Raw genomic sequence first — 21,960 nt, 5'->3', positions numbered from 1 at the left:
TGTGGACGGGACACCACCTCTCATAACATGCAGCCCCCCCCCCCCCCCCAGTCCTCTGATTCTTTTCTCCCCCAGAGCCTGTATGAAAGACTCCAGTGTCATGTGCGAACACAATCGTGTGTTTTCAACAAGCTTGGTCCCATCCAGGGCCATGTTCATCGTCTCCCGAGTACAAGGAGGCTGCCTCGATTCCAGCAATTAGCCCGCACCCGGAACGGTTCCCGGGGCGGGGCCCGAAACACAGCCCCGCCCCTCTGCTGCTGTACTCGCCTGCGGCTCCGCCCCTGGGGCCCGCCGCTCCCGAGCGCCTGCGCAGCCTTCGCGGGAGGCTCCCGGAACCCGGCTACCTGGGCTCTAGTTTCTGCCCGGCCCGGAGAGCGCTGGACCGGCATCCGGCAGCCCCGACGCGTGTGCCCCGCTGCTTCCGGCCAGCGGCGGATCTCAGCCCAGAAGATGGGGAAAGTGAGGGGGCTGCGAACCCGCGTGCACCAGGCTGCCGTGAGGCCAGCGGGGGCCGCCGCGCCCCTCCCCGCGCCTGCAGCCCAGGCGGCGGCCCCTCCGCAGACCTCGGCCGGCGGAGTCAGGGGGAAGGTAAGTCAGGGTTCGCGGGCGGTCCCGGGCGGCTGCAGTGAGTGTGTATGGCCGGGGGGCGGCCGGAGTGGGGCGGGGTCGGCGGGGGTGGGGGCGGGGGCGGGACGCCGCGTGGGGCCGCCTCCGGGGTCCTCGTGGGCTCCCGGCCCCTCCTGTGGGCGACCCCGCCCCCCACCCCCGCCCGTGTTTTTGCACCGTCTGCCGCCTTCGCAGTCAGCGAGGGGTGGTGGCCGTGGGGCTCAGCTCACGTCGCGACGGCCGCGGAGGGGTTGACCTGCACCGCGCCTCTCGCTGGGCGCGAGACAACCTGACACCTCGCACCGCAACGTCCGTTAATGCCCCCGGATGTGCAGACGTTCCGTTTAGGGCTTAGGTGAGCTCCCGGGGAAGGAACGAGAGCCCCAGGTTTGCCGGAGAAGTGAAGAGCGAACGGAAAAGCCCTCTGCCACGTGGCAGCCGCCCCGCCCCGCCCCGCCCCGCTCCGCTTTGTCCGCTCTGGACGTGTCACGCGGGAGGGTGTCTTTGTGCTCGGCTCCGTGGGCTCCGCACGACGTCCTCGACGTTCATCCGGGCGCTGTCTCACACCAGTGTGAGTGTGTCGTTCCTTCTGTGGCAGAAGAGCCTTCTGCGCTGTGGATAGACCACCTTGCTCATCCGGCGCCTGACCCTTGAGCTGCCCTGGGAGCATTTGGTGGTGGAAGCCTTGAGCGGCGCGTGTAACCAAGGGCCAAGCGCAGGGGCATCAGACAAGACCTCGCTGGCCTGCGGGGACCGTGCCTCGTGCTGTGGATGCCCACGCCCGCAGCTGTGGTGACTGAGCACTTGGTACGTGCCGGGCGCTTTACGTCTTCCCAAAGCCCTAACCCTCATTGTGCATCTTCCCAAAGCCCTAACCCTCATTGTGCATCTTCCCAAAGCCCTAACCCTCATTGTGCAGGTGAAAAAGCTGAGACTTTAAATAAGTTACCGAGGACCCTCAGCTGCTGATGGAGCTTGAACCCAGGGTCTGGCTCCAGTGTTCTGGCTTTTATAAAAGTGATTGAGGTACAAGTAACACGCCATAAAATCCACCCATTCAAAGTGTAGGATTGACTGGGTTTTTTATTAATAGTGTATTTGCAGAGTTGTGTGACCATCACTACAAATTTCAGAACATTGCTGTCACCCCAGAAAATAACCCCGCTCTTATCAGTCATTCAAGTAACCACGTATCTACCTTCTGTTTCAATGGATTTGCCTGTTCTGGACATTACCTGTAGATGGAATAATTCAGTGTGTGGCCTTTTCTGTCTATGTTCTTGCACTCAGCATGTTTCTGTGGTTCTGCCCTGCAGCATTATTTTTGTAGCACTCATTTCTTTGTTGTCTTCATTCTTTTTATGGCTGAAAACCATTCCGTTGTGTGGGTATAGCATACACACCACACCACACCACACTTTGTGTATCCATTCATAAGCTGGTGGATGGGTGGTTTCATTCTAATTTTTGGCTGTTGTGAATAATGCTGCTGTGAACATTCATGTACACATTGTTCTGTGGAGTGGAATTGTGGCTGGTACGGAGCACTAGGTTTAACTTTTGGAGGAATTGCCTATTTCCCACAGTGGCTGCACCATTTTACATTGCCGTCCGCAGCACGTGAGGGTTCCAATGCCTTCACGTCCTCACCAACTCCTGTTATGGTCTGTCTTTCTGGTTAAGCCGTCCTAGTGGGTGTGAGGTGGTATTCCATTGTTTTGGTTTGCATTTCCCTAAGGGCTAATGATATGGAGTACCTTTCATGAGCTTGTTGGTTCTTTGGGTGTCTTCTTTAGAGAAATGTCTGTTCAGGTCCTTTGCCCTTTTAAAAATTGTATTGTTTGTCTTTTTGTTGAGTTTTAACAGTTCTTTATGTATCCCGGATGGTCAGCCCTTATCAGGTATATATGGTTTGCAAACATAGTTTTGAATTCTGTGGGTTGTCTTTTTACTTTCTTGATACTGTCCTTGGAAGCAAAGGTTTTCATTTCGATGAGGTCCAGTTTATCTTGTTTTCTTTTGCGTGTGCTTTTTGGTGCTGTGAAAAGCCAAGGTTTAGTTGAAAAGCACAGAGGGGCTTGAGCAGGGTTTGGTCGTGGAGAGAATCTTTGTGAGTGGATGTCCTTCAGGTTTGATGTAATGCTTAAGCTATACATCAGTATTTGGGTCTGAATTCCAGTGAAAGATAGAGTCTGTATAGCTCCATTCCCTGTCATCCCTTGTGCTGTATGTGGGCTGTGCCGATATGTCACAGCCCAAAATGAAGACGTTATAATTATTCTTCCCCCACCCTTCTTCTGTCCCCCGTCCCCGCCCCCCCCTGCCCCCCCCCGTTCAAGCTGTTGTTTCTTAGTCTAGTTATGTAGGGCGCAGCTCCTTGGTATTACATTTTTGTGGATTTGAATTACTCTGGTATTATTTGCTTTCAGTCTAAAAAACTTCCTAGTATTTCTTAGAAGGCAGATCTGTTGACAATGCATTCTCAGCTTTGGTCTATCTGGGACTGTAATTATTTTACCTTCATTTTTGTTTTTGTAAATTCCCGTCCCCCATTTCTTCTGCCTCCCCCCCCCACTCTGGTTCAAGCCATTGTTTCTCAGTCTAGTTGTGTAGGGCACAGCTCCCTGGCCCATGCTGGTATTATGAGCCTTGCGCTCCCCCGCTGCAACAGTCGGTCGCCAGTCGGCTGCTCACAGCAGCTCACTGCAGCTCTCGCTGGCTACTAGCCGTTCACAATGGCTGCTGGTCACCCATGGCAGCACACGGCAGCCCACGGCAGCACAGGGCGGCTCACGCCAACCTCCGGCTTCTCAGGGCAGCCCAGCTCCAGGGAGAGCTGTTGTTCACAGTCTTAGCTGTAGAGGGCGCAGCTCACTGGCCCATGTGGGAATCGAACTGGCGACCTTTGGGCTTAGGCGCACGGTGCTGCAACCACCTGAGCCACCGGGCCGCCGGGCCGCCCCATATTTTACCTTCATTTTTGAAAGATCGTTTTCTGGATTTAAGATTCCTGGTTGACTTCAGTCTTTCAACTTTGCATGTCATCCCACTCCTCGTCCCCATTGTTTCTGAGGAGGAGTCAGCTGTTAATCTTATTGGGGTTCCCTCGAGTGTGGAGTCATTTTCTTTTACTGCTTTCAAGGTTTTCTCTTTGCCTTGAAGCATTGGACTACTATGATGTGTCTCGATGCAGATCTCTTTGTGTTTATTCTGTTTGGAGCTTTTTGGTCCTACTTGGCGTACACTGAGTTTCTTGGATGTGTAGCTTAGTGTTTTCCATCAAATTTGGCAAGTTTTCAGCCATTACTTCTATGAATATTGATGAGGCAGAAAAAGAGTCAATAACAGTGAGCCCCAGGGGAACTGCCCAGGCCTGCATCGCCTCCGCAGGGACCGCCCAGACTCAGCCCCTAGGGATAAATTTTTCTGTCGAAACATCCTTAGAAAAAGGAGATCAAACCCCAAGCAGAAATACCTAGTTTTCAAAGCCTGTGCAGAGTGCTGAGGCCTGTCCTCAGCCTCATTGTAACACGATTAGAATAAAGTAAACATTATGGCTTGCCCCACCCCTCTGTGGGTTTTTCTGTATGCATTCTGGATGAGAACATGGGCAGAAAGAACCTAGTTATAGGGGTGGCCGGTTAGCTCAGCTGGTCAGAGCGCGGTGCTGTTAACAACAAGGTTGCTGGTTCCATCCCCATACAGGCCACTGTGAGCTGCGCCCTCCACAACTAGATTGAAACAACTACTTGACTCGGAGCTGATGGGTCCTGGAAAACACACTTAAAATAAATAAAAGTTAAGAAAAAAACACTAGTTATATAACCAACATATGTCAATTAGATGACCTCAGTATATACGTCAAATGTCCTGAGTTTAGACGTCACATCCTGTAAGGAAATTTGCCTACCCTTTCCTATATAAGAAAAAGCTAACCTAAAGTTAGGTGCCGCTGTCGACTGTGAGACTCTGCCCCTGGCAACCCCCCTGCCAGTGTTTCTCTCCTTACATCCCAGGGCAGCAGTCTTTAGGCACTGCCACGGACATTCCCTCTGCCCGGCCTTTCCTTGCTCTCCCACTTTTCTGAGTCTCGTGAAATCTTTCACATTCTGTGAACAACCACAGGTAATTCTGAGCCAGTACAAATATGTTTTTTCACCATATTCTCTCTCTCTCTCTCTCTCCCCCCTCCCCCCTCCCTGCCCCCCTCTCCCTCCCTCCCTCCCTCCCTCTCTCCTTCCGGTACTTCCGTTACATATGTTGGTGTGCTTAATGGCACTCGATGGTGCCATTCATTTTTCCATGTTGACCTTAAAAATAAAGCCATTATTTTACTGGCAAAAATGGGTTTATCAGAAATAGCAAATAATTGTAATTTGGAACACGCAAGCCATAGCAAAAGCTTCAGGCAAGTCCAGCAAAGGAGAGGACTTTATTTTATGGAGAAAAAGAAGGGAGTTAGAGGGGTTGTTCTGAAGGAAAGGCCATTGAGGAAAAGGGCGAGTTGCAGGAGGTGACATTTCCTCACTGGCCGAGATGCTGGGGTGGTATGTTTTTGAAGGAGATGCAGTGGCCATCGTTGGTGATTCTTTCCTGTGGAAGAGTCTTCTGTTGGGGGCTGTAATTGACCGTTTCTCCTGTAAGTGATGTCATGTGGGTACCGGGTATGATCCGCTCTGGCCTGGCCACTCCATTTCTGTGAGGTTTTCCTTTGTTAATTTTTACATCTGCAAGGCTGTTCTGTAAACTTATTTCTGTTCATTTTTCTGTCATGTTCTGTTCCTTTTTTCTTGTCTTCAGATGGCATCATCTCTGTCAATCTTTGTTTAACTTTACTGATTTCCTCTGCCAGCTCAAATCAAGTTTTGAACCTCTCCAGTGAAATTATTCATTTTGATCACTGTACTTTTTGGCCACGGAATTTTTTTATGTTTAACCGTTTCTCTCTGTTTCCTGATAGTCTCTCTTTGATGAGACTCTAGTGTCCCTTCCTGTAGTTCGGTAAACATGGTCTCTCTTAGTTTTGCAGCGACATCTACAATGGCTGCTTTGAAGTCTTGAGTAAGTCCGACGTGCACCCTCAGAAGCAGCTGCTACTGCTTACGTCATGCTTCCCTGTTTCTCTGCACGTGCCACCCTGCTGTTGTGGGAAATGGACATTGCGGGCAGTGCACTGGAGCACCCCGGGGGTGTTGGCCTGGGCAGCGTCCTACTTGTGTATTTGCCTGGCTCTGAACTGACCGCGTGGAGTCTACTGGACTCGCCCGCCAGCATGCGGCCACTGCCCTCCTTGCTCGTATCCTGGCATCCTTTTTTTGCTTGTTTTTATTTTTTTCCCTGGCTTCCTGGATCAGTACAAGTCACTTATTGGTCAGGTTGTGCATAAGCCCCCTTGGCCATAGGTTTTGGCCCTTTTCCTCTGGATACGTGTGAGGCCGGAGGCTGCCATCACCTTCAGGGCTTTCCATTTTTGACCCAGCGTCATCAGGGGCTGGCAGCGTGAGATTCCCTTTCATTGCTCAGAGCCTCTCGGCCACCAGACTGCCATGGACGGTCCTGGAGGTGCTCCTGGGCCCGACTGGTGACTGGTCCCTTAGCCAGTGCCCGGAGCTTGTGCATATGCCCCATGCCAGGGCCTCTCACCCTGCATTGTGTTTGCTGGGGGCATGCTTCCCGGGGTGCCCGTCCAGTGTTGGTGGTTCCTGAGGGGGTGCAGCCTGCCCCTTGGGGCTGACTGAGCCCCGTCCTGTGCAGGGTAGCTGGCTGCTGCTGGTACGTGGGGCCGGGAGCCCCGCTGTCTGCACAGAGCCCCAGTGTTCCCACACCCTCAGGCAGGGGCTTCCATTCTGTCCTGATGAAATCAGCCCCCCTCAGAGCCTGTCCCTCTCCTGGGCGGGACCTCTGCATCCACACTAGAGAAGGGGCAGGGACAACTGCGTCTCCCTGGTAACCTCTCTTTACAAGTGGAGCTGGGGTGGTGGCCCTGGTCTCCTTGGCTTGTGAGTAGCTGCCCCCGCAGAGCTGGGTAAGGTCGGTCAGGACCCAGCATCGTTGACCGACCTGCCTGGAATAGAGCTTCTGCCCAACAAGTGGGGGTGGTTGGGGCAGGGGCAGGGGGCCCTGGCTCTCTGGCGTCACCTTGGAATACAGTCTGTGCAGCTTGGTGGGGTTGGAACTTGCTGAAGTCTGCCCCCTGCCCCCCGCCTGCTGTGAAACCATAGCTGTGGACTGGGAGCTGGGGGAATAAAGCTCCTGGGGTACTTTCTGTAAAAAAAGGGGTGGGGTGGGGGGACAGGTCGTGGCTCATATGCCACAGATGGTTTCTGTTCTTGATGAGACTTACGATTTTCTCCAGTTCAAAGGTGGTTGGGGCGATGGTCTGCCACACCCCCCACTCTGCGCTTCTCTACATGGGTTTCCCCCCGAGCCCCAGCTTTTGTTCCCTCTGCTGGCCAGGTCAGGCGGAATTCCCACGACGGACAAAATCCTGCCGGACTGCAGGCTGCAGCTAAAATGATAATGCAACAACTCGCCATGAGTGCGAGTCAGCAGACAGTAAGCGTCAGGATTAGACGCCGTGAAGTCAGAAAATAGAATGACTGGCGAGAGACTACAGTCCGGACGCCTGAGCTATGGAAGGCGCGCAGGAACCGAACAGGAGAGAGGAACAGAAGGAAGCCTTACCAAGGCGAGGCCAGTTTGGCGGGCAGAGCATTATTTAGATAGGCATTCTGGAAGAAAAGTGTGGTGAACTTCAACGTGGAGCAGATGCTTAAACAGAGTTCCGCTTTCTAGTCGCGTAATGATGTTGTAGTCTGTGAAAGACACTCAGTGTGACGGCAACACCTTTTATACTGAGCGCCAAAATGTGTCCTAATCCGCTAGGAAGTAGCACTGCAGACAGGTCTAGGTGACAGACATGTGTGACCCGGGACCCCCTGCCGAGAGGTCTCAGCTGAGATGCCCTGCCCCCACCCCCGGTGAGTTTTCTGGGGTTGATTACTGACCGCCTTGGAAGTCCGGGGAGCCAGGCAGGCCTTCTCTGTCGGCCCCGGTGCACACACTGAACCTGGCACCTTCTTGGCGCTCAGGCTTGTTTCTGAGTCACCCCAGTGTTGCCCGTGGGTGTGTGACTCCCCCGGGGGTGGAGGCTGCGTCCTGGAGCTTGTGATGGGCAGAGTGACGAGGAGTGTGTGTGTTTTTTGTGGGGGGAGGGGGAGCAGGACTTTATTGGGGAACAGTGTGTACTTCCAGGACTTTTTTCCAAGTCAAGTTGTTGTCCTTTCAGTCTTAGCTGTGGAGGGCGCAGCTCAGCTCTAGGTCCAGTTGCCGTTGCTAGTTGCAGGGGGCGCAGCCCACCATCCCTTGCGGGAGTCAAACCGGCAACCTTGTGGTTGGGAGCCCACTGGCCCACGTGGGAATCAAACTGGCAGCCTTCGGAGTTAGGAGCATGGAGCTCCAACCGTCCGAGCCACTGGGCCGGCCCACGAGGAGTGTTTCTAAACCTTGACATGGGGATGAGTGCGGTGGGGAACACACTGCTAGGGTGGCAGACGGGGTGTGAGGGGGGAGAGTGCCGCAGAAAGAGGAAGAAGGGGCCATGTTTGGGAGGAAATCCTGAATCTGGCCTCGGGTGGTCCTTAGGCCCTGAGCCGGCAGCTCTGGCATCTGAGCCCCGAGTGGCCTCGGGCTCCCTTCTGGGGAGCCCAGGGAGTTTCCCTGGGTCCTCCCCTGTGGACAGGCCGGGCCAGTCCCTTGCTGAGGTGTCTCCCTGCCATGTGACAGCTCTGAGGAAGCCACAGAGCGAGGCTTATGTGGTCTGCTTTCTTTCCTTTTCAGGAGTGGGCTTTGGTGAACACTGACCTCTTTGCCAGGACCGAGATAGACCCCAGCACCTTGGTACAGAAGCTGGACCTGGACACGCGGGGCATCCCTTCCCTCAGGAGAGGTGAGTGCGCGAGGCCCACCTCACGGCTCGGCGTTTGCAGTGCTGCTGCCAGGCTGGCCTTTGCTCGCTCGTGCGCTCAGCCCAGAGCATGTCAGTTAACCTGCGCATTTGTAAGAGGTTTTTAGCAATGGAAAAACTTAAAGTTTTACTAAGATAGGAAGAATGGTATAAAGAAATCTCCCGTGCCCATCGCTCACCTTCAGTGCGTGCGCACACACACACACACACACACACACACACACACACTGCATTATTTTGAAGCAAACGGTGTTTCACTCATGAATTCTTTTTTTCCACTTTATTTCTTTCAGTTATAGTTGATATTCAGTATTATTTTATATTAATTTCAGGTGTACAGCCTAGTGGTTAGACACTTACATACGTTTTCTCCCCCCTTCTTCCCCCCCCCACTCCGGTTCAAGCCGCTGTCTCTCAGTCTAGTTGTGTAGGACACAGCTCCCTGGCCCAGGCTGGTGTTATGAGCCTTGCGCTCCCCCGGCTAAGGCAGTCGGTCGTCAGTTGGCCGTTCACAGCAGCTCACGGCAGCTCTCGCCGGCTGCTGGCTACTCACGCTGGCCACCCGCCGCTCCTGGCAGTACACTGCAGCTCACAGCAGCTCACACCTACCTCCGGCTGCTCACCACAGCCCAACTCCAGGGAGAACCATTGTTCACAATCTTAGCTGTAGAGGGCGCAGCTCACTGACCCATGTGGGAATTGAATCAGCGGCCTCAGTGTTAGGAGCACCGCGCTCCAACCATCTGAGCCACCAGGCCGGCCCCAATTTATTTTTTATTTTTTAAAATAAATTTTATTGGGGAATATTGGAGGACAGTGTGTTTCTCCAGGGCCCATCAGCTCCAAGTCATTGTCCTTCAATCTAGTTGTGGAGGGTGCAGCTCAGCTCCAAGTCCAGTTGCTGTTTTCAGTCTTTAGTTGCAGGGGCTCAGCCCACCATCCCATGTGGAAATTGAACCGGCAACCTTGTTGTTGAGAGCCTGCACTCTAACCAACTGAGCCATCTGGCCGCCCCTCTGGAAGTTCAGTGGCAGCTCGTTGTCTTCAATCTAGTTGTGAAGGGGGCAGCTCACTGGCCCATGTGGGAATCGAACCAGCAACCGTGTTGTTCAGGGCTTACACCCTAATCACCTGAGCCATCCAGCTGCCCTAGACACTTACATAATTTGAAGCGATCCCCCTGACTGGTCTAGTACCCACCTGGCACCACACATAGTTATTACTGTCTTATTGACTATATTCCTTGTGTTTTACTTTACATCCCCACGACTATGTTGTAACTACCAATGTGTACTATTTAATCCCTTTACCTTTTTCACCCTGCCCCCAACCCCCTCCCATCTAGTTACCATTAGTTTGTTCTTTGTATCTATGAGTCTGTTTATATTTTGTTGTTTATTTTGTTTAAATTTCACATGTAAGTGAGATCAGATGGTATTTGTCTTTGTCTGTCTGACTTATTTCACTTAGCACAATACCCTCGAGGTCTAACGTATTGATTCTTTTTTTAAAGATTTTGTTGGGGAAGGGGAACAGGACTTTATTAGGGAACAGTGTGTAATTCCAGGACTTTTCCAAGTCAAGTTGTTGTCCCTTCAATGTTAGTTGTGGAGGGCGCAGCTCAGCTCCAGGTCCAGGTCCAGTTGCTGTTGTTAGTTGCAGGGGGCACAGCCCACCATCCCTTGCAGGAGTCGAACCGGCAACCTTGTGGTTGAGAGGACGCGCTCCAACCGCCTGAGCCACCGGGCCAGCCCCTAATTCATGGATTCTTTAGTACATAGTGGTACCTCGATTTTCGAACATCTCTATTGACGAACATTTCGGTTTACAAACGCCATAAATTTTATGGATCTGTGGTATCATTAGATAGTAAAATTCATGCTAAATTTGCAGTTTTAGGGGTTGATTTTAAAGGTCTGGAATGGATTAATCCATTCTGCATTACTTTCTGTGGTGAAACTGTGCCTCGGTTTTCAAATGTTTCAGAACTCAAACGGTCTTCTGGAATGAATTACGTTTGAAAACCAAGGTACCCCTGTATATTTCTAAAGGCTCTTAAAAAGAAGCATACCTACAGTGCTACTGTCACACCTAAACAAATCAACGGTAATTTATCATCAAATTAACATACAATACAGAATTGTACACCTGAAATCTATGTAATTTTACTAACAATTGTCACCCCAATAAATTTAAAAAAAAAATTAAAAAAAAAATTAACACACAGTGTGCTCACCTCCTCACGATTGCCTCCAAGTTTCTTTGTAAAAATCAGGGCCCATGCAGAACAAGGCCCCTCAGAGCGGTGCAGCTGCTTCCGACCCACTTCCTCCTGTGTTTGTGATGTGGGGAGGCATTTGCCGACTGCACTCTCCCCTCTCCCCACCCCAGATTTTGCCGGTTGCCTTTTGATTCTTCAACAGGTTTCTCTGACCCAGCCCAGTTCTTGGCGGGAGCTTCGGCCTGGATGTGGAGTGAGCCCCAGGCCTGGGAAGGTGTATGAGCTCTGCTGTCCCAAGAGAAGCCTGGATACTGCCCGCGTGTGAGCTGGCATTTAAAAGAGGGCTGTGCCGCCCTGTTGGGAGTGCTCAGGCCCCGGGCAGGGCTGTCTGCGCCAGTCTCTTTGGAATATACTCTATGTTACCTGCACGTGGTTCCAGTGGTTTACTCCTACTGTACGTTTTCACCTGTCAAGTTGTAAGCAGCTGTCCTTTTTGGCTTACTGCTTTAATAGTCAGCCTTTGTTCCCAGGGTTCTCTAGTGAATTGATGTAAACACTTTTCTTAATTATTTTGTTGTTGGAAAATTAAGCAGCACCCAGGCTTTTAGCACCATTTTTCCAGGTTTCCATCTCCAGTTTGTAAACAGCTCTTAGCATTGTAAGATGTGATTGTTTCAGGCACCACTTACATCAGTCGTCTTCTGTGGGGTTGTGTTGTTACTTCCTTGCTGTGGCTCTTTGTTATGTCACTGGGGAGGTGGCTCTGAATCTCCTTGCCATTTCTGTGCATTGAAACCGCAAGGAGCAAACTGTTCCCCCCACCCTCTGAGGCTCTTGGCTAGCACCCTGCAATTCAGACCCACAAGAAACAGATCAGCAAGAGAAAAGCAGTGTATTAGTGCATGTAGTGCACGTCACGTGGCAGAAACGGGGTGGTGAGAACTTGGCCTCTTGCATCTTAGCAAAGAACAGTACACTTGGAGGCTTCCAGGGCACACACCATGGGCAGGTGGGCACACACCCTGGGCAGGAGGGCACGCAGGGACCAGTGGGGGCAGGTGCTGGCGCCAGCCTTCCTGCGCTGCCTGGGATGGATTCCTGGGAGTTCTCACTTCTCAGGAAGTTGCTTTGGTGACCAGCATGATCCAAGATCCAACATTTGTCTGCATGTCCAGTGAGTCTCGTACTGTTTGTCTGTTTGAGGCAGTTCCGATTGCCTCCCTCAACCTTGAATGAGCGCTTTACGTGTCATAGAGGTTAGCTCTTTGTCCTTTCCTACAAAAGTCCTCTGGGACCTTTTTCATATTGCTGAGGATGTTATTCCTGCAGAGAGCTGACAAATGCTGCTTCCGACAGTTTCCCACGGTGGCTCTTCCCGTCCCTCCGGCCGCCCGTCATCCCCGGCCTTGCTCTCCTTCCCGCCGCCCCTGCTGGTTGTGGGGCTGAGTTGCCTCTGGACATGGGACAGGCTGTGCCGTGGGCCAGGTCGGCATGCTGCCCCGCCTGCTGTTGGCGCATCCACCCAGGAACGAGAAGCCATCTGTGCTGCAGCCAGTGTCCCTGAAGGGACAGGACATAGTTGGCAGTCATGGGGCTTGTGTCAGAGCCCGGGTGCTGTGCTTTGTTGCTACTGGCTTCTGGGTATCTGTTTCACTTCCCAGGACCCTTAATTCCTCATGCATCAGGTGCGCGTGCCATCTGCCGGGCAGGTAGGTGTGCCACCTAGCCTGCCTGGGAGTCCTCCTGGGCTCCTTGAGCGTGCTGGCCAGTGGCACTCCCGTGTCAGTGAGGGCTGGCTCACTTTGTTCCCTGTCACTGACGGCCCCTGCGGGGAGGGTGGCAGGTCCCACTGCAGCGTCCAGCCCCTCCCTGGCTGAGCTCAGAGCAGTGAGGCCCCACCTGGGAATGGGAGGGACATCAGGGCCCCGCTCTGGCGCCATTTCCATGACCCACCTGCAAGGGACAGGTGCTGAGGCTGTGCACCCACCTCGGGGTGGCCCGGGCCAGCACCAGCGTCACTGGGCCCCATTGCAGACCTGCTCGCCCGTTGTCCCCGCCCTCCAGGGCCTTCTGATGCTCCCATGTTAGGACCCTGGCCCAGAGCCCTGTGGGTCCTGCCTGGCAGCTACGGGACCACAAAAGCCCCAGCGCCTCGTCTCCGTGCAACGACCCAGGAGCCTGTATGGGCCCTGGGTTCTGAGCTGTGCCCCACCAAGGCCTCCCTGGTCTCCTGGAGGCCCTGATGGCGCCCCGAGGTGGCCAGACACCCCTGAGTTCCCGGAGCAGGGTCTGTCTCAGCCTCTCCCTGCCCACGCCTTCCTCTTTTCCAGCACCTCTTCCTCCGCCCTGCCTCCTGATTGGCCAGTGCCTGGGTTCCACAAGGGGACAATGGGCCTCACAGTCCCCAGGCCCCAGGCAGGTGCAGGTCATATGGAAAGCGGCGTGCAGTTCCGTGACCTGCTGGGTGTGAAGATGTGAAGGCGGGCCGCCTGTCTGCCTCATGCACTGTCCTCCCGCACTCCTAACACAAATAGAGCTGCTGCCCTGCCCAGCAGCAGGGCTGCACCGGAGGGGGGCTGAGCCCGCTTCGGGGGGTGCCTGGCCTGCTCATGGACCCTTGGCCCGAGTGGACACATGTCCGCTGTGTGTCCCCCATGTGCCCCCTCTAGGGTGGGGGTGTGTGCTCCCCTCCCCCATGCAGATGTGTGCTCACACCCTGCCCGCATCCCTAGGTGTGAGGTGGCTGGTGTGAGCCTGTGAGTGCTCTGCTGCTGGCTTCTCCCCGGAGTTTGCACAGAGCCTTTGGAGCCCTGGCCTAGCGGCCCAGTCTGCCCCCTTTCCCTCCTGCCCCGCTCAGGCCCACCTTCTGATTCTAGGCAGGGGCTCCAAGCTTCCTGTGCGGTGCAGTGCTGGAGCCCCCCACCACACCCCAAGTCCTCTGGCAGACACCCCCACCCGCCCAGATCCCCTTGCAGATGACCGCACCCCTCCACCACCACCAGAGCTCAGCTTTGCCTTGAAGGTCAGGGCCCCTGGGCTCATGTCCTGTTCCCCTTACCCCCCACCCCCACGAAGCAGCTGTGTCGTCTCTTGGGGTGGGGACTTGGGGGCGTGTGGCGTGTTCTCCCTCCCTGCACAGGTCACCACCCGGCCCATTCTAGTTCTAGGCCTTCACTCCTTTATGCTGACAAGTCGCAGAAAACCAGTCTGTTCCCATACAAGCACGGGGGCGTGGGGAGGGTTAGTACTTGGTCCTGTGGCCTGGGCTGGACATGGCAGGTGCCTAGACTCTGAGCCCAGAGAGGTGGGCAGGGTGAGGCTCACCTAGAGGAGGGCAGGCCTGGTTAGGGAGGAGGGAGCAGGGGGCGGGAGGGAGCGCTGTCTGTATGGGCGCATGGAAGCGTGTGTGCCGGCTCTGTGATGGGACAGATTGGGGACATGGCGGTGGGGAGTGGACAAGGAGGCAGCAGGGAGGGAACTTGCTGGAGGGACGCCCGGAGCGCGTAGCTGCCCTCACTGTCTCTTCACTGAGCTGAAACCCCACCCCACAGGGAGAGCTCTGGGCCTTGGGCTCTGCCACCTCGGTGGCTCCATTTCCCCTCCTTGAGCGTCGTCTGTGCCTCTGGCTGACCTCCCACAGCGGTGCTTTCCTCTGGCCTGGTCCCAAGGAGGTGCAGGTGTGGGGCTGCCCAGCAGAGGGCAGGCAAGCTGCGCTCCGTGCAGGCCTGTCCGAAGGGAGAGGCCATCCTGTCCCAGAGTCCTGCCCCCAGAGGTCCTGCCCCCAGAGGTCCTGTCCCAGAGGCCCTGTCCCCAGAGGTTGTCCCAGGGGTCCTGTCCCAGGGGTCCTGCCCCCAGAGGTCCTGTCCCAGGGGTCCTGTCCCAGGGGTCCTGCCCCCAGAGGCCCTGTCCCAGAGGCCCCGTCCCCAGAGGTTGTCCCAGGGGTCCTGTCCCAGAGGTCCTGCCCCCAGAGGTCCTGTCCCAGAGGCCCTGTCCCCAGAGGTTGTCCCAGGGGTCCTGCCCCCAGAGGTCCTGTCCCAGAGGCCCTGTCCCCAGAGGTTGTCCCAGGGGTCCTGTCCCAGGGGTCCTGCCCCCAGAGGCCCTGTCCCAGAGGCCCTGTCCCCAGAGGTTGTCCCAGGCGTCCTGCTCCCAGAGGAGCTCCGAAGTCAGGGCTCTAGCAGACGGAACCGAGGGCTTTCAGGGTTGCTTAGGGTTTTCATAAAGCCCCCCTCAAAGACTGTTGCCCTTTCCTCAGCCTTGAAGTCTGGTAGGAAGCACTGCGCTGGCCCACGTCCCTTGCCTCCAGCTGTAAAAGGGGAATCGAAGAAGGGGGTGGCGTGCAGAGGGGATTACTGCTCCACAGGGCAGACCAGCTGGTGTGGGCCCCCTGAAGACAGCGGACGGGCATCCTGGGGTCTTGAGTGGTGGCATTTACCACGTTTGGGAGCCTGTTTCTTTGCTGTGTGCGTGCTGCCCGCTATTGGAGGCCACCGGCTGCTGGCTGTGAGCTCCTTGCCTGTCCCCTGGGCCCTGGCTGGCTGTTATGGGGAGTAGGTCCTTGGGGCCCCACTGCCTCCAGGGCCATCCTGGCCAGCGCGGCCTGAAGCCTGGTTTCCTGACTGCCTGCTGGAATGCAGGTATGGACTTCCGGCTGTGGGTCTGTAGCAGCCTGTGCTCACACACTGGGTTTCTGGGCCTGCAGTGACCTGGGGGCTACGGGAGGGGCCCCATTGCGGGCTGTTCTACCTGGTCTGCGTGGATCTTGGTCTTTAACAAACAGGAAGGGAAGGGAAGGGCAACGAGGCAACCCCTGGAGGAACCTGCCTGGGCTCGGGGGGAAGGGCTGGGGCAGTGTGAGCGCTGTGGGGCTGGACGGGGCGGGAGGGGGGTCCCTGCCTCCTCCTTGGTGGAGTGGGGCCTGGTTCTGCCCTGTCTGTGTCGACTTGGGGAGGTCAGTGTGGGTGCACCCTGTCCTGTGCATGAATCCCCCTCTTCCACTTTGGGACAGGATGCAGCCATGTCGTGTCCCACTATGTGTTTCCCAGCTCTGGGCACTGGTATGCAGGAGGCCTTGGCCCCTGGTGCGTGGGCACCTGTGAGGACATATGTGCGCACGCTGGGCTGGGCTGTGCTGAGGGACGTGCCGGTGGTCGGGCCTGAAGGGCAAGGAGCTGGCCACCCAGCAGTACCCAGAGTGGTCTGAGCTCGCGCTGAGCCTGTCCCTGCTGTTGGAAACCTGGGAAGGTGATGGAGATGGGCCTGGGGGGCGCAGATAGGACTCACTCCCATCGTGCTGGGGCAGGACCGTGTGCCCAGACGGGAGCACTGGAGGCCAGGCCCTGCACCCACAGGGACCGCTGTGTCCCCCGGGCCCACCTCTGGAGGAAGATAGCCTTCCCACAACCCTCTCCAGCCGCAGAAGCTGCACCGTGGCTGGACCACGGTGTCTGTGTTAGAAGCCGGCCCTGGGGTTTAGACTGTGTGCTTCTAATGTGCTCAGTGCTCTGGGGCCCCTGCGCTCATCCTAGGAGAGGTGTCTCATCAGCGAAAGCTGCCTTAGCAGTCAGGCTCGAGGTGTGTTTTGGGGACAGGTTGATGTGGGCCATGGGCTCTGTGAGGTGCCAGGTGTCTCCAGGACGTGTCTCTGACTAGTGCAGTGTGTCCCCAGTGTTTTGTATCTTTGGGTTTTTAACTGGCCCCCTAATCACACAGGTGCAGTTAAATAATGAGGAGCCTGGCAAAGAGCAAACGAAGGGACCCAGTCCCTGCAGCTGCCCGCTCGGTGGGGCCACCAGCCTGTGGTCCTGCTGTGTTCTGGTTGCTCCAGCTGCCTGGTGCTCGCTCCCCTCCCCTCCAGTGTCCCCGAGGGGAGCTGCACCCTCTGTGCCCGTGTCACACCACCATCTCCTTGTTAGGAAGCTGGAGCGTGGCCCGTGTGCCAGTGAAAACTCAGGGCAGGGCCTCGGTGCAGCACGCGTCCTGGCGCATGGGGCGTGCCCTGGCCTCACTTCCCCACACACGGTCTTGGCCACGCTCAGCACACAGTGGCCTCATTCCTTTTCAAGGTGTCCAGGTTTCTTGGAGGACGAGACTAGCACATCGGGGAATGGCTGTGTCCACACAGCTTTGTGGACCCGAGGAAGTGTGTCTGCAGATGAAACCAGAGCAGTGGCATTGCTGAGTCAAAGCGCACATTGAACATGCCGGTGGGCAGGTCAGTTTGCCTTCTTAGACGCTGCCCGTGGGAGCTCCTGCCCACTCAGCCCGCACGAGTCTGCCTCGGCTGTGCCTGGGGGGCACAGAGCGGCCCATGCCGTGTGAGGCTGGGCAGCGGGCTCTGCTGTGTGAAGTGTGCTCTTCCTTAGAACCAGCATCCGTTAGCCTGTTTCTCCATCCGCTGTCCACTTGTGCCCTTTTCCTCGTTTTCTCCTAGGCTTTTCTTACTGGTTTGGAAAAGCTGTTTACATAGGAAGGACCTCTTTTGTTATCTGCACACTTGCCCCCCTTTGGTAGTGCCTTTTGAGTTAGTTTGTGTAATTTTTTTTCCCTGCAAGGATTTTAAATTTGTATGTAGTCACATCTGTTTTCTTTGTTTTGTAACTCTTCTCTGTTTTTTGTAGTACTTCTGTGGCTTTATTTTTTCTTTATGTATTTCATGCGTTGGGACCTTATTTTGATGTAAGAGGGAGGTGAACAAGTCCTGCTTTGCTTCTCCCCAGATGTGTGTTTTAGGTTGCATTTACCAAGAAGCTGTGAAGAGACCGTGATTATCGCATGACGGCTTGTGAGCAACGTTGCATTTTGTGGCTCAGGCCACAGCAGCCTGCATCTGCTGCTGTTCCGTAGCCTGCAGTTTCCTCCGCTGCCTGTGCCCAGGTCCTTTCACACAGCTTCTGATGTCGTTTACAGAAAAGCCGATTGCGTGTTGGTTTTCCTTACAGTTCCACTAGGACATAGTCACGTGGTCTCCCATTAATCATAGCCCCCCGAAACGCAACGCCCGCAAAACCATTTCCTGTCCTCTGACTGTCCTGCACTGGCGAAAGTCATGGTGACTTGATGAGGACTGGGAGAGGGGCTAGGCCGCCTGGGAGGGGTGGCACTGGGGCCGGCAGATGGGTTTGCTTGTTTGGACTTGGTCTTCATTCTGTTTTTTGAGGCTCCTTCCTGAGAACGGAGAGCACGACACGCTGGTCCTGGTTGCACTCCCATTTTATGGGTGAGAAGACTGAGGCTCAGCTGGGTCAGATAGCTGCCCAGGCAGTATCTGTATGTAGTCAGAGCTGCAGAGCCCCTCACTTTGCTACACACAGTGGCATCTCGCCTCTGGCTTTTCCTGACAAAGCAACCTGTGCCTGAGTCTGTTCCAGTCCATGCCTCTGGGTGCTAGGTACCATTTTGACCCACGCCTGAGGTTACTGCTGGCGCCCGGAGGCCGTGGAGGTGCCTTAGGCTGGGCCCGAGGGTGGGGGCCGTTGCCAAGGCCTGGAGGCTGACAAGGTGGGTGTCCTGGCTGTGTGTGAGGCGGGTTCCTGCAGGGTGTGTGGACCAGTGCTCACTGCCCGAGGCCTGTGCTGGCACGGCCTCTGCTTAGGGCTCAGCCACCTGTCCCCTGCCTCCGTCTCATTCCACACTGTGGCTTCTGGAACCTTTCAGACACCCTGGGGCACCTGGCCACCTGTGCCTGGTTGGGGGCAGTGCCTGCTTGCCCCCCAGGGCCCAGGACTTCCCCAAGCTCAGCCCTGTAGCCCAGCCACCTGCGGTCCCCATACTCCTGGAGGGCTGGAACCTTCCTCACCGTCTGCTGTGTCGCGGCACGGCGTGTCTGGGTCCTGTCCCCATGCCGTGGAGATGGGTGCTGGACAGCGGTCACGGCACAGGCGTCCTGCCTGTGTGCTCAGGTACAGGGTGTCACGATTTGGGCCACCACCACTGCTCAGAGACGTTTTCTTTTGAAATTAACTCAGAATTATAGACAGTTGCAGGATAGTGTGGAGAAACCTTCCTGAGCCCTTAAGAGCTGCCCACGCACGTCTCATCACTGTGCCTCCCTCAGAGGCCGCCCTGCGCCTTCTCCTGGGGGACGTGTGGGTCAGCCCCGTCTTGTCACTGGCCCCCACTGCTCGGTCTCACACCCCAGACAGATGTCCCTCACTCTTACGGGCACCATTCATGGTCAGACACTGTGGAGCCACGGGGACACATCACTCCCCACCCCCAGGCCTCTGACACCCACACATGCTGCACAGATGCCCTCCTGCCCTGCACCTGGCTGCCCCTCCGGATGCTGTGCCCAGCTGGGGGGCGAGGTGCAGTGTGGGCTGGGGGCGGGGGTGTCTGTCGCTCCGAGCAGCTGGAGGAGCAGCCGATCCCCACCGCCTACGCTGAGCCCTGGGCCCTGTTCACGCTCTCACTCCCCCTCGCCCCCCCCCATCCTCAGCAGCGACTGAGGAACGGGAGTGCTGCCCCTTCCTGGTGGTGGGGGCTGGGAGTCGGGGGTGAGGAGCACAGTAGGTCAGCTGCAGGGTGTCTGGAAGTGTGACCAGGAGACTCAGCACGACGACCTCCGTCTTGGACAAAGGGTGACATTCCCTGCCGTCACGGGCTCCAGGGTTTACACGAGTTCCTGGCGCACAGGGTCACCACATGGGTGGCAGGACTTGGTTCTCAGATGCCGTGGCTCTGCTGCGGCACCAGGAGAAGGTACGAGAACTCAGGATGAGTGAGGCGTGGGCATCCATGTAGTGACCTGGGCTGGAGTCACCTTACCTCTGGGGACCGCTAAGGACAGGAAGTGGGGCCGCCTGGAGGCAGACACGCTGCCAGCCGCCTCCAGCGTCTCTGTCTCCCACTCATGTCTTCCCACCTCTGTGCCCGTGTGCCACAGCCCTGACGTGGGCACACAGCAGTCGGGCTGTGTGGTCTTCATGCTCCCAGGCCTGGCAGCACCCGCTCCCGCCCCGGGCCCGGGCCGCATGCGCGCTGGCCGCAGGCAGCTTCCCCACTGGCTGCTCCAGCCTGTGCCCGGGAGCCCAGTGCCGCCTGATGCACCAGCTGGCACTGCCCGAGCCTCCTCAGGCCGCACCACGGCTTCTGTCGACACAGGGTGGCTCTTGGTCCGGCTGGGAGTCAGGTCTGGCAGCGTTGGGCGGTGGCTCATGCCCAGGGCACGGCACCCCGTGGCCTCTCGGCCCTCCCACCCCGAGTGTGCCAGGTGGGGACCAGGATCCTGTGCCTCGCCTCCCCTCTGCCTGCCGCGGAGGCCCCCGGCTGTGGGCCCACCTGTCGTCCTCTGTTCCAGGCCTGGTCCACAGCAGTTCCCCTCAACGCGGCCCCTCTGAGCCTCGCTTTTCTCATCTGCGAAGTGGGACTTGTCATGGGCTCACTGACAGAGAGGTGCCCAATGCTCGCCCAGGTCCGTGCTGGGCGAGTGTCACAGGTGTGGCCTCTTCCTCCCAGGGGATCGGTGAGGGACTTTGGCCTGGTCACTTGCATGGCTGCATTTCCTCATGGGGACTGGGCAGACGAGGGTCACAGGTGGCCTGCTTACAGGGAAGGGGACCCGGGCCTGGCTGATGGCGGGAAGCGCAGTGCTCCGTGTTACTCAGGAGAAGGCGGGTGTGTTGGCTCAAACAGCCGGAACAAGTACCACAGACCAGGGGCTCAAACAGCAGACATTCATTCTCTCCGATTTCTGGAGGCCGGAGGCCGAGATCCACGTGTCCCAGGGCTGTTCCGGCTGAGGCCGCTCCTGGGTGTGCAGACGGCGTCTGCTCCATGTCCTCACATTCTCGTCCCTGTGTTTCTGTGTCCTGATCGCTTCCTTTTATGAGGACACCTGTCATGTTGGATCAGGGCCCACCCCAGAGACCTCATTTGATCTCAATGACCTCATGAAAGACCCTCCCCTAATACTGTCACATCCTGAGGTGCTGCGATTAGGGCTTCAACGACGAACTTGGGGGACAGACTTGAGCCCACCCTAGTGGACAGGGGAGGACAGGCTTATGAGGAGGGAGGCCACAGACCTGGGTTCGTGACATCACCAGGACATCAGACTGACCAGTGCTGGGCGGACAGGACAGGAGCCGAGTGGGAGCAGGGCGGGCAGTGGGAGGGTCCACTGGGTGGCCTGTGCTTCGATGACACAGGTGTTCTGGGGACAAAGGAGAAGGTATGTGTTGTGCTCCACCCCCTCACGCTGGCAGGTGAGGCTGGGGACACGTCCCCACTCGGGAAGGTGAGGGTGAACAGAGGGCTCCGGAAGAAGGCACGTGTGGAGAGTGGGTTTTCTTAGTACCTGATGGATCGATGACAGGTGTGGGACCCCTGGGTGCTCAGATTGGGCTCACCTGAGTGAGTCCCCTTGGCTTCGGGCAGCGCCGCCTCAGACATCCCAAGCAGTCGGGGACTGTGAGGCCAGGTCCTGGGCTCAGCAGAAGGGGACCCTTGGTGCCATGGGGCGCCCGCCCAGTTCTCGCGTGCTCAAGAGTTGTGTGGCAGTCCCTTGGCTGTGCTCCTGAAGGTCATCCTGGGGTCGTGGGGGGGAGGGAGCGTGGGTGAGGGCCAGCCTTGCCTCAGAGGGCAGCTGTGCTTAGGGCGCCCTCCTGACCTGTGACATGCACCATGGTGTCCCCAGCTCTGTTCCTGGCTCCGTGGGAGGGGAGCTTCAGGTGTTGTCTGTGGGGAAGGGGACGCTTCAGTCACCCACGTGCGCTGTGTCCTGTGCTCTGTCCTCAGGTGCTGAGATGAAGGCTGTTTTGCCCAAGAAGGAGAAACGGAAGCTGAGACACGAGAGGTGGTTGCAGAGTGAGTGCCTCCCTGTGTCCTGGGCGGCACAGGCTCCCTTCTGGGGCCCCCGGCCAACCCGCTCCTTGGTGGGGCCACCACGGTGGCTGGTGGGTGTTCTGGGGACATGGGTGGCCTGGCCGCATGCCGGGGATGGCCTGCGATGGGCCAGCAGATGGCCCGCAGGGGGTGGTCCTGTCACCCGGTATGAGCTTCTGCAAAGTCTTGACTGACTCCTCCCTAGGAAATGGTCCCCAGAAGTCATTGCCCTCAGCACCTTGTGTGTAAAACAATTATTTTTGGCCCCACGATGCATTTGTAATTAGAAGGGCTACGTGCTGGTTGCGAGCACTGAAGGACACGGAGCTATGTGAAGGGT

General features: G+C 56.7%; 1 protein-coding gene across 6 annotated transcripts in view; it reads left to right on the top strand.

Annotated features, from left to right (window-relative positions):
* The first annotated feature begins 345 nt into the window (after window positions 1-345).
* SLX9 (SLX9 ribosome biogenesis factor) overlaps window positions 346-21,960 on the top strand; it is a 50,391-nt gene continuing 28,776 nt past the window's right edge. For 2 of the 6 annotated variants that reach the window (XR_012493356.1, XR_012493355.1), the window contains exons 1-3: window positions 355-591; window positions 8,449-8,557; window positions 21,534-21,602. Coding sequence is in view for 4 of the 6 variants with exons in the window: in XM_074323781.1 (XP_074179882.1) it covers window positions 454-591; window positions 8,449-8,557; window positions 21,534-21,602 (316 nt within the window). In the remaining 2 variants the exon portion in view is untranslated. Of the gene's footprint in view, window positions 592-1,130; window positions 1,417-8,448; window positions 8,558-21,533; window positions 21,603-21,960 lie in introns of those variants that run through there. The other 4 variants (XM_074323781.1, XM_074323700.1, XM_074323845.1 and 1 more) reach the window with 4 other exon arrangements.

The sequence above is a fragment of the Rhinolophus sinicus genome, linkage group LG01, assembly GCF_036562045.2.
Source record: "Rhinolophus sinicus isolate RSC01 linkage group LG01, ASM3656204v1, whole genome shotgun sequence".
NCBI classification, from domain to species: Eukaryota; Metazoa; Chordata; class Mammalia; order Chiroptera; family Rhinolophidae; genus Rhinolophus; species Rhinolophus sinicus.
Note: the sequence above shows the minus strand (reverse complement) of the source record. Positions and strands in the feature narration are given on the sequence as shown.